The sequence below is a fragment of the Gasterosteus aculeatus genome, chromosome 16, assembly GCF_964276395.1.
Source record: "Gasterosteus aculeatus chromosome 16, fGasAcu3.hap1.1, whole genome shotgun sequence".
In the NCBI taxonomy this organism is placed as follows: Eukaryota; Metazoa; Chordata; class Actinopteri; order Perciformes; family Gasterosteidae; genus Gasterosteus; species Gasterosteus aculeatus.
In genome coordinates, this window is record NC_135704.1 from 6,819,183 (window position 1) to 6,831,837 (window position 12,655).

General features: G+C 43.6%; 1 protein-coding gene across 1 annotated transcript; it reads left to right on the forward strand.

Moving 5' to 3' along the window:
- Positions 1–1,683: 1,683 nt before the first annotated feature.
- On the forward strand, positions 1,684–5,441 carry mstnb (myostatin b). The gene is made up of 3 exons (XM_040201916.2): positions 1,684–2,286; positions 2,613–2,983; positions 3,779–5,441. Exons 1-3 carry the CDS (start codon positions 1,908–1,910, stop codon positions 4,157–4,159), a joined length of 1,131 nt encoding a protein of 376 aa, XP_040057850.1. The 5' UTR covers positions 1,684–1,907; the 3' UTR covers positions 4,160–5,441.
- Positions 5,442–12,655: the final 7,214 nt, after the last annotated feature.

A 12,655-nucleotide genomic window follows, 5' to 3' on the forward strand; every position in this document is an offset into this window, starting at 1 on the left:
AGAGGTCTGGCAAATATATTTTGTGGACTGAACACACTGAGTGTGTCTCTGCAGAACAAAGTCACCAGAATCAGAATCAGAATGAGAATCAGAATCGGCTTTGTTCACCATGTATGTTTACACATAAATGGAATTTGTCTGTCTAAAAAAAATGAAAAAATACATTAACAACAACAACAAAATAGAACGCAAAAACTAAGCATAAACATTACTGATATGTACAATATAAATATGAAGTGGCAGTAGTCTAATATAAATATGTAGTGCAAGTGGTGCAAGTAGTGCAGATGGAGGTTTCTTATTAATTGTTCATCAGAGTGACGGCCTGTGGAAAGAAGCTGTTCCTGTGTCTGGTGGTTTTGGGGTACAGTGCTCTGTAGCGCCTACCAGAGGGGAGGAGTTGGAGCAGCTCGTGTCCAGGGTGTCAGGGGGTCTGCAGTGATTTTGCCAGCCCGTATCCTGACTCTGAAGGTGTACAAGTCCAGGATGGAGGGCAGGATAGAACCATTAGTTCTCTCTGCAGACCTGACAATCCGTTGTAGTCTGGCTCTGTCCGGTTTGGTGGCCGATCCAAACCACACAGTGATGGAAGAACAGAGAACAGACTGGATGATGGTGGTGTAGAACAGAATTAGCAGCTCCTGAGGCAAATTTTTTTGCACTTCTGATTTGCACAACAACATTTTTTTTGAATATGATAAAGGCCTCAAGAGTGGGATTGAAGTGGAGAAAAAATAAAAAACAATACAATAGGGCTTCGCCTGACTTTCAGTCGGCTCAGGCCATAATAAATGATGTATCAGTTCCTACGGCCAACGTGATTAACGCTTCCTTCTATTTGATGCTGCCACACATGAGAGAGCTGAGTGGGCTCTGGAAAATGATACAACTTGTAAGGTTCAGGTAAATGGGACACTGCTCATTACCAATCTGATTGGACAGTGGCTTACCTGAGTGCACGTCATGTGACATGTCAAATCATCAGGTTGCTGTGTGACTTCTGGCCTTTCTGATCTGACTGACATGAGCTTGCCACACGATGGCGCTGTCCTCTCATCTGCCACAACCAGGTTTCACCAAGTCATCGATACTTTACTTTATCTTTCATCTATTTTCTTCAATTATTTTTATTTTTCCCAGTAGGGGGTACGATTAAGTCTATTTTTACTTTTTGACTGTTTGTGTGCTGATAATCAGCTTCTCTGACCCAAGATGACTTGAATGGCGAAAATTGCAACTACTATTTGAATTTGAACAAGTTAAACGTACACATTTGAAAAAAGTGGAATAGATTTTAAATGCAATCTTTAAAACAAGCATACAGTCATGAATGTGTTTATAATATCGGCTATGCTGTTGTTTTGTCTTCATTTGGTTCGTAAGTAAAGTCAAACTTCCTTATCCCGCAAAGGATCATTTGGCTACAGCCAGGTTTCAAAATTATTATAACAGAATGCATTAATCTCTGTCTATAATATCGGAGACACGCGAGATCACGTCAAATGGAGACAGTGCAAAGAACTGAATGAACACGGTCTGCATAAGGAGCTTACGCACGGGGATCACGTGTAAATTCACAAGCAATTTGCGCAATGAATGTAAGAAAAGTGGATCTATCCGCCCGTGGACACGTTAAGCACATGCCCACAGTCTCCATCCCGTTATGGTTTGACAACGGAAAATAGTCATCATGTCAGTCGGTTAAAATTCATTGTTGCCTGTCCAGCCAATCATAGTTTTTGACGACACAAAAGAGCCTAAAGTTGGAGTATAAAAAGGTGTGCGCTAATAAAGTGTGATACCTATCAGAGTGGGACATTAATCCAATCCCAGTCCAGTCGCCCAGTAGGTCCAGCACACATCGCGGGATTTTTTTTTTTTAAACAAACCTGCACACCTTAGAGAGGATGCATCTGTGTCAGACTGTGATGTATCTCAGCTTGCTGATTGCTTTGGGTCCAGTAGTTTTGAGTGACCAAGAGACGCACCAGCAGCCCGTCGCCACCAGCCCGGAGGACACGGAGCAGTGCGCTAGCTGCGAAGTCCGACAGCAGATTAAAACCATGCGATTAAACGCGATTAAATCTCAGATTTTGAGCAAACTGAGAATGAAAGAAGCTCCAAATATCAGCCGAGATATTGTGAAGCAGCTACTGCCCAAAGCGCCGCCGCTGCAGCAGCTTCTCGACCAGTACGACGTGCTGGGAGACGACAACAAGGATGTGGTTATGGAGGAGGACGACGAGCATGCCACCACGGAGACGATAATGATGATGGCCACTGCACGTAAGTCTTTATTTCCCTTTTTTTGCATAATGAAAAGGACGCAAACAAACGTCTCCAATATATGCTTTACGCACGGCACAAAGCGCACGGAGGAACACCGAAAGTATGTATTTCAACAAGACATACCTTTAACCAGGTTTTGGTTATAGATATGTGGACGAGCATTTCCTAGATTTAAACTGCACGTGCACGAGAGTACAGTTTGGAAGACAGCGCGCGCGCTTATTACGCGATCAGATTGTGAAGTTTTCTAAATGTCATGAGCCCACTTTCAAAGGGGGTCGGGGACGCTTATTTACGCCAGTTCATTTCATGTCTCCCTCCAGCCGAGTCCATCGTCCAAACGGACGGGCTACCAAAGTGCTGCTTTTTCTCTTTCAACCAAAAGCTTCAAGCCACTCGCATACTGCGGGCTCAGCTGTGGGTGAATCTGCGCCCGTCGGAGGAGGCGACCACCGTGTTCATGCAGTTCTCCCGCCTGATGCCAGTCACGGACGGGAGAAGGCACGTACGCATCCGCTCCCTGAAGATCGAGGTGAATGCCGGGCTCAGCTCTTGGCAAAGCATAGACGTCAAACAAGTGTTGGCCGTGTGGCTGCAGCAGCCGGAGACCAACTGGGGAATCGAGATTAACGCCTTCGATTCGAGGGGAAATGACTTGGCCGTAACCTCCACAGAGCCCGGAGAGGAAGGACTGGTGAGATGAATCCTTCATTTGCTTCGCGCTGAAATCTTAAGAACAAGGTTGTTTGTCTCGTCAGTAAACGCACGGCATGGGCGCAGAGCTACAGCAGCAGAACATGCCCAATGTACCTGGTACTGTGTCCTATGATGCTGATTATCACACCCTGCATGAAACTAAAATCCTTTCTAAACATCCAGCGCATTTTGATTTCTTTGTTGAGCTCGTCCGGAGATTTGGACTCTGGGCTGTGCAGAGAGGTTTGCAGAGTCAGCAGGTGGCTAAACATTCATGCGTTTCTCCGCTGGAAGCTAGAATCGAGATTTAAGACTTTTGAAAGCTGTTAATCAACACAGACTCCATGCAGGCGCACACCTGCATTTGGACAAATGCCCAGTCTGCAATAAGCTCAAATCTTATTGCTTGATTACATAAAAGTCAGCTGCCCCAAATTCCTTAAAGTATTCTGTGTGACTGTGCAAATCAGAGTAATTGCCTGCACACACACACACACATACACACACACACACACACACTGCAGCTATCGATGACAAACACTTATCGCACGGCTCAAGTACTTGCGCTGGCTGTCAGGCAATTAGAATACCGGTGGACGGCCGTGCTTAACCAACCGTAAGATGATTTCATTCCTTTAGAACTCAAAGTTTCATAATATTATCATGCCATGTTTTAGAACCAGCTGCCAAGGGGGCCGAGGGGGGCGCCAGATTAAAAGATGTAGGAAGAATGCTGTCATCCGCCTCCTTTGGCCACTTTCAAAGCATTCACGCAGGCGCTTTGTCGTTGCAGCAACCGTTCATGGAGGTGAAGATCTCAGAGGGGCCCCAGCGTGTTAGGAGAGACTCGGGCCTGGACTGTGACGAGAATTCTCTGGAGTCCCGGTGCTGTCGTTACCCGCTCACTGTGGACTTTGAAGACTTTGGCTGGGACTGGATTATTGCACCGAAGCGCTACAAGGCCAACTATTGCTCCGGGGAGTGTGAGTACATGCACTTGCAGAAGTATCCACACACCCACTTGGTGAACAAGGCCAACCCCAGAGGGAGCGCCGGTCCCTGCTGCACCCCCACCAAGATGTCGCCCATCAACATGCTCTACTTTAACAGAAAGGAGCAGATCATCTACGGCAAGATCCCTTCCATGGTGGTGGACCGCTGTGGATGCTCTTGAGTTGGATGGAGGGGCTGTGGCTTCTTCCGTCCCCCAACTTCAAACTTTTTTTAACACAACCAATCCGCCAGTTCCGATGCTTTCCTGCAGAACACGGTGCAGTAGAACCAGAGTAGCCGCAAACAGCCCGACCCTCCCGCAGGGCAGCGCTTTCACAACCAGCCTAGCGTTTGCTTTTATTTCCTCCATTGAAATCTCAGCCATAGAGGCTGGAAGTCAGATGGATGCAGAAAGTCACGTACACATTCAAACACACGTGGCGAACCTGGGAGGGAAGGTAGAAAGAAGTTATGCAAAAAACGTTTTTTTGCCCCCGTATCTGTGTTCTCTGCTGTTCATTTATACACACATGCCGACAGATTATACTCGTACGCCATCTACTCCACTTCACATGTAGCCGACATAAAAGCTATTACACTTTTTTGCTAAGATATGTGCTTGTGGTAATCATTTTTCAAGTTATGTTGTCAGAGTGAAAACCTCATGGACTTTTTGAAAAGGGCTCGGAAAAACACAACTGGAGGCTGATACGAGGGATATTCTGCTTTGGCAGAACATGTTTTGGTACAAATGATGAAAAGTGGCTGCATGGCAAACCCTTAATCACTCCAGTATAATTTGAACTGCACCCAATTTTGGACAATCAATTGCAAGTCATTCTCTCTCTTGTATTGCATTCAACTTTAAGTTGCCGCATTGGGTATAAAACCCTAAACAGAGGTGGTGACGTGTTGGTTTGTTCCACTGTTCCACCGGGGTGAAGTACCACTCCTGACCCGGTTTCACCGTACACACATGCGGCGACGTATCCAACCGAGGAGCACTCGTGTTCAGACATGATCTATCCAACAAAACAGCCTGAGCCTGGAACCTGTGAGATACACTTGAATTATTCTGATTGTGAATTCACAAGAGTGCACAGAAGGACTTGAACTGAAGGCACAGTGAATGCAGCCTACAAATGAAAAAAAAAATGTTTTTAAGACAATGAAAATGGATTATTGAGATGTATGAATGTTGAGATCATGCTTAAACTCTGTCTACAAACAGCACAGTTTGCACTATGGCACACCAATATTATAATTGGTTGCTACAAAAGTTGTAAAAACTGATTTTGATATGTTTGCTAATTTGTATTGTATACATATGCCATTGTTTCCATAAGGGGTTGCCTTTCTAAACCACCTGTTGGTAAATGTATAAAACCACAATCTAGCAAGATAAATGTTGTAATGCAGCAACTCTATATACTTGTTTTAACAAATAAAGTTTCTGGCTTGTTTGTTGAGTTTGGTTTCTTTGACTTTACCAACTGCACTTCCCCAAAGGCAAGCGTTTAAAGCATTTTGAGCATTTAAGTTATATTTACTTTTGAGTCAGATACATGTTCATCCCGGGAATAAGCGGAGGACACAATGTGTCTGTGTATTCAAACACAATATGAAATCCCACTTACAACAAAACACAATATCAGTGGCTTCAGAGAGGACTTAGTATCATTCTGCTGACTCAGATCAAATCCAAACTTGATGTTTCAGTATCACACCTCCACGGCCTGAACCTAAACATGGCGGCGCCATTTCACACTACAGCAGCTGAGAATCTTTATGCCTTCAACAAATGGTGTAAACTGACTACGCAGGAGGTGTGAGAATGTGTCCGTGCGTGCACTGGTGTGTGTGTGTGTGTGTTTGTGCTCGGAGCAAAGTAATGACAACACGCGCACTCTCTACCTGACTAAAGTTGCACAATCCCATCAACATAAGCCTGTTTTATTGTGAGTGTAATTCAGCCCGATTTCCCTGACTTAGCTTTTCTTTTCTTTTTTGCCCCGTGAAGGGATGATGAAAGTATTGCTGTCTAATGAGAGGATGTGAACTCCGGTGCGCTCTGACAGCGTGACCCATTCGACTGACGGCCTCATTGAGGCCCGACTTCCGCCCAGTAGAGGGCGAATTGAGCACTGCCCCCGAGAGCCGCTTCCTTTCCTGCTGAGAGCTGGAGAGCTGCCATGAGGATCGGCTGCAGCGGAGAGCAGAGTGGATCCACAGAACTTCTTCTCTATTTGCTGGTGCCGGAGAGCGTGGGGGGGGGGGGGGGTAACGGAAAACATATGTAAACAAGAGAGCATTCTATTGACAAGAGATAAGTAAAGGTAAAATGCCAAATGTCTGTTGCTGATTGAAGAGAAGAGAGAACTTCCAATTCCAGATCTATTATCTCCTTCGTTGTGAACTGTGATTTCTCCATCTGCAGTTTGACGTGAACTTTCGATAAATCTAATATTCTTCCACAGGTTCCAGCTCTTCACTTTCACATTGTTACTAATGCTGTGTAATGAGACTTGGAAATAGATAAACACATCATTACAGGTCCCTTTTTTCATGGCTTTCTGCTACAAAGTAGCAATTTTACACAATTTGGGTTTTCACATTTGAATGTTGATGTTTGAGGCATTTATGTCTGTTTAGATATAAAACACAAAAGTTACCTGGAAACAGAAGGAGGTGCAAAAACAAGTTTACCATCCTGAACCTTTTAACCATCTTACTTTTTACTTCAGCTAAAAAGCTACAGCTGTAATCAGCTGGATGATTCCACAATGCTCAGGTGCATCATTTCATCCGGACGTGTCCTGCACTAATTGTCTGCCGTCTGCTTGTTTCGAGCGACTTCGCGAACAGGAGGTGGGAAACGTTTTCACTGAGCATCGCCACATCTGTCGGCAGTCGGACCCTGGAGGACTGTATCCGCCAGCGACATTCCACCTCTGACAGGTGAGGAAGTGAGAGTGAGAGAACGGGAAGAGGGATGTCGGCGGGGAGAAGGAGTAGTCCAAGGCAGCTGGAGACCCCGTTATTGGACAGGATCCCCGTTGTCATTTAACGGCGCGTGACACAGTTGCTTAATAAGGTTTGATTGTAATGCGAAAACAGGCTCTGCTTATCTAATACTAAGAAACAATGTCAACCTTTTAAACCTTTTAAACACAAAGGGTCACAAAGCCAACAATGAAATCCCAACATTTGAATTAAAATCTCCGTCTCATAGGAATGTCTATAGAAAATGTCACGGGATTCCATCTTATAACAATCTTTTTAGGGAGGTCTAAAGGGTCTCCAGAGAAGGTCAGTGTAGTTGCTTTACAGGAGTTGTAGACAGAGCTGTTGAGCGTCTGTTGGGATGTGGTTATCCATTACAGACAAACTGAAAGTCCCTTCAATCAGCTGTGTGTCTGTTTGCTCGCCTTAACTTTAAACCTTACACATTGTGTGTGTACAATGATTATATTCTCTGTGTTAACTTACTGTATATGGAGGAATCATATTTCATAACTTTTTACAATAGGTTGAATACAAATTTGAATGAAGGTTTGATAATTGTCAGGATCATGATTTCCGTGCATCAACTAGAGCTGCACTTGCCATGTTTTATTATAGGAATATTTGAATAAACATATAATATAATGACATATAATAAGGGAGTTTTCTTCTCTACATTTTCATTGTCCAGAAACCCTTATAGTCAGTTACCTTAAGGAGCAGAATGTCTATAGGCCTCCAGATTTCCCCCACATCTGGACAAACGAGGGGATGCCCTGTCCTGGCTGTGGTGACGGGACATGGACTACCGGTTGGGAGAAAGGGGGCTTGCCAGGTGTATGCAAAAACATCTGGAGTATTTTAACAGAAGCGCAAATCCTCTGGGGAATAGTAACTGCTGGCAGATTGCTCTGCGGCAAAGATCTTCCTCGATAACAACACGGTTCAAGACTGACGACAGATGAAGAGACAGAAGCGAACGTTTCTGGGTGATATCATGAATTATAAATAAACAATGTTTACAGCAAAAATGCACAGACATTATTTTACCCCCCCCCCCTCAACAGGAACAAAACGTAACAACTTAAGCTCCTCAAATAGTGATGTATGACATCCTCTGAAACCCGCGGGATCACAGTGATGACTGTCTGCCGTAGCAGGGAAAATAATGCGTACATGTGTACTCCTCCTTTACAGACACGCCCTCTTTAATATAAATCCATGAGTTCTGGGCAATAAACATGCAGTATAACTGAATTATTTGTGCTGTATTTTAGTATTTTGAACTTGGAATTAGATGACTGGAATGTAGAGACCATATTGAAAAACTAGACAATTGTGTATAAAATTACCCATTGAGAGGACAATGACAGCTTCATGGAAATGTATAACCAGAAACTGGAAACATAATGTTTTTTTGGTTAACAGTTGCCGTCCAATCGCCAAAAATACAAATGTAAGATAAAGTATTTGATGTCAAATAACAGATGAGTTTCTGATCATTTTCAATCGATTCAACGGTGGTAACATTAAACCTTTCAACCAACAAATCATTGCAACAACCTCTAAGACCAAATAGCGCACGAGAGATGGCATCATATGCTGCCATCATAATGTTCTAACACCATAGACACTTTCTCAATTTATTTCACTGAATATATGAATTGTTTTTTATGATAATAATTGACATACACTGCTGAAATGCATCTGCATCTCTTAATCTTCAGGTTCCTGGCTTTTAGATATGATGTACCATCTACGTTTGGCATATACTGTTGTTATTTACGCCCAAAGATCCTCCCTAAAAGCATCTGTGTGGGTTAACAGATAACATTTTAACTTAACTGCAAGTGTCTTTTTGTCTCCTTACAGTTATTAAGTGATATGTTTTGTCTTCACCCTCGTAGATTATTATCAGTAACCCAACATGTAGCGGGGGCTGCCATGAGGTTTTAAAGATAAAATGTGGAATCTAGAAAGCGGCATTTCTCAGCTTTCAGAATCCATTAGAATTACGTCGATTGTGCAAATAGTTAAGGAGTCACGGTAATTTGAATCCTCCACGTCACTTTCCGTCGCCGGCGGAAGGCTTCGGATTAAGAGGGTTAAAAGACAGTCAGTCCGTCTGTCCAATCCGGGGTCCGTCCTCTACTAGATGGGTCCTACTCTTTCCGTAAGAAGTTAACGTCGTTGTGTTTTCCTATTTTCGTTGTGATTTGCACTTCAGGGCCACCGTACTAAAATGGTCTCTTTTTTACCACTGCCAGGCTTATAACATCATTAAATTACAGAAACCGTCATGTTGTAGATGGGGAGGTCCATCCATTAGGTTTGCTCACTAGTAGATTAAAAATACAGTTTTATGTGACAACTTTGGGAACATTTTAATTAACGTTTTTCCAGACAAAGTATTACAATCAGTAACTTAAATATCACACAGTACTGAGAGTCCAATGTCCAGGGTCACTTGAACAATGTGCCACTGGTAAACTTTGTATTATGTGGCCATGATGTTCAAGTTGCACGATTAAATCACCTCACCAACCATTAGATCACCTCGAGCCTGATTGACAGGTTGTTTGTGAAAATCCCTCCTGGGTCTACGGAAAGCAGTGAAAAGCAATAAAATCAAGCAGCGTAGGACACGATAAGGGCCAGATGGCCAGCTGCTGAATGCTTGCTGTCTTCACTTCCCCAGTGATTAATCCTTTCCGTCCGCTCTCCGCTTGCTGTTTCACTTACGGGATGAGGAATCACTATTCCTACCCCGAGACTGACAGTCACCTCTGGGAAGCTATCACATGATTAATGACTTTGTAAGGCCACTGAACGTTTTGGAGACAGGACAAATTTGGGGTTTAACGCCAGATATGTTGACAAAATTCCTCAAAGTCAGCGTTTGTTTGCGAGGAAGGGTTAGGTGACCAGCGAAAAATGTGGCCAAAATTCATCCAAGGTCCAAAGCAGCAAAGCATCGTATCTCCGGGGACGAAGGGTTGACAGTGATGAAGAATAGATGTTCCTCCAAGGAGACTAAGGGAGGTCAGATTATGGAAACCTCCTGTCTCTCAACACTACGCCTATGCTCTTAACACAGACGGATGTAGAGAGGTATCAGGTATGTGTCAAGGGGCCGGGATGAATCCTGAAATCTCAGTAATATCATTTATGGTACATTTCTACAGATTATTGTAGGAAGTTCAGTTGAGTGACGTCCCTGAGTCAAGCAGGACTTTCAAGAGTTACGCCTCTGTGGAGACCGTCTGCGCACAGGCTGGTTTAATTAATGTTTCGGTGTGTTAGCGGCATATTTATTTGAAAAATAAACACTGTTTATTTATAGGTTGGATTCTCTCAAAAGTCTGAAGTCAACATGTTCTACTGGCCTGATATTCCTTGAAAGCAGAGTTTGGTTGCGCATAGGAGCCTGATTCTTTTGCCCTGTGAATTTGTGTAAATGTACTTTACGTAAACTAAGTGAAATGTGCCTTTCCAGTAGCAAGTCTTGAAGCACAACTTCTAAACTTGCTGTGGGAATTGTTGTCAAGTGATTAAAAATGAAAAAAAGAGCAGACCTGATGGCCCCACTGTGGATGCCCTTGACCCATGAAATTGAATGTGGTGTGGCAGTAAATTCTCCAACAGTTGAGAACCTGTGGCGTTTTAACGCCCATCACATTAGTGTGTGCCTGAAGCCCGTAAAAAGAACTAAGTGGCTCTTCTGTGGTTGGCAGAAAAGTGCACAGTCACAACAGGGCACCAGCACCAATTACCAGCTGAAAAACACAAACTTAGATGCAAGATTTTATTGTTGGTCCCATATGGACCATGGTGTGGTTAACAGTCTATGAAGCTTTCTTAAGTCCTTCTGGAGAAGTTTGGCGTTGATGTGTGTGTGTACTGGGTTTTGGTTTTGGAGAAGTAGTTTTAGTAATCGACAGTTGAAAGCACCAACTATGGCGACTATTTTTTAGAAGGTAAAACACAGAAGCCTTTCCTGGAAGTAGGTGGATATACAATCATACTGCGTAACACAACTAACTAACTAAGAAGCTGTCAATCAAAGTCTGTACACACCCAGACAATTCAAGAGGGCTTATTAGTGTAAATTGATTCAGATTATAATAATGTGATCCCATAACTTTACCAGTACTTTGATTAGTAAACACCTGTACGACGTTCTCATGCTAATATGCTAAATCACAACAGAGCTAATGGAGAACAAGGACAGAGCATTGCCCTAGTGAGCATCATAGCATATTAGATTAGTCTATTTGGGTTGTGCAGGTAAAAATGATAAACGTTAGTAGCAGAATCCAAGCAAATTTACATTGAATTATCAGTTGAAAATCACTCAGATTGTGATTTTAAAGTGTATTTTTGTCAGGCATTAGACAGACTTAGCTTTAATCAGATATGCGTTGGTTAGAGACCAGCGTATGCTTGATACAAAGCAGTTTGTTTAAAGATTTGTCCGTACATGTCTGTGGCTGCTCCGAACGGCTGCACATGGTAAAAGGCTTCCGTCATGGGGAAACACATGATCACAGTTTACTTGTTGATGTTTTGGGGATGTTACTAAAAAATCCTCTCTGGATTCTGAACATTGAAAACGAGTGTGTGTGTGTGTGTGTGTGTGTGTGTGTGTGTTTGTGTTCCGACATCGTGTGGAGATCTAGTCTTTGCAATGTGCCGATGGCATCTGAGTCTTCTGACGATGCGTCATGCTATTTTCTCATGTGATCACTACATTCTCTCCATTAAGTTGCACATTTCTAAACAGAAACAGGTGTTGTTGGCACCCGGTGCCGGGCTTCTATGTGACCACTTCTCATAACCGTTCCTAAAATAGAGCGTTAAAGGTGTTAAATTTAGTTCATGTAATTTTATTTTGGATTTGATGACTCTGCACACTGTTGCCTCTGGGTTATGAGTGGTGTACAGTTGCCCGGGCTGCTGATTACAACTTGAGAAGCAGTAGCTGTGCACATTAGGGCGGTAATCTGAGAACAAATAACTGTCTTGCTGACGTTGTATATGAAATGACTTCTTGTATCATGGCTCGGATATTCAACATTTTGTGCGCCTTCCAAAACGTTTCCTTTACACAGTTCATAACGTTGGGTTAATCATTAGCGAATACCTCAATGTGCTTGTAGAAAATGTCAAAAACAGTGAAACAGGTGGGTTGTTTTTTTTTAAAGACAGCTGGTAAAATGAACTATTGCAGACTTTTTAAACAGTGCGGTCACATGGTCAAAAAACGATCGTCAGTGAATCCTCGCCAATTACTCTGCTATGCCCCTTGGGTGCCGAAGGCACCGCGTACCGAGTACATCCTGCTGCCGTGCGCAATTCTGTACACATTTTCTGTACCTGCAACTGAGGTGTGAGAAGTTTCGAACAAGAGTCCGTGCAAGAGTGAGGCGCAAAAAAGCTGAGCGGGTCGAAGGGTTAGAGGAGGGCGAGAGGTCGTCGCTGGCATTTATCCCCTTCCCAGAGGCACTGTGCGGAGCGTTGGCCCTGCAGCAATGCTGAAGCCATCTGTGGGTTCTCTCAGCAGAGGCCACGTAAAACAAGACGTGTGCTGGGGTTTGACCTTTCACGGCCCTAACTATAATATTATCATAAGGCGAGGGGTCAGGTTGCACTCTTCCCCGCGGTGGGATTCAGT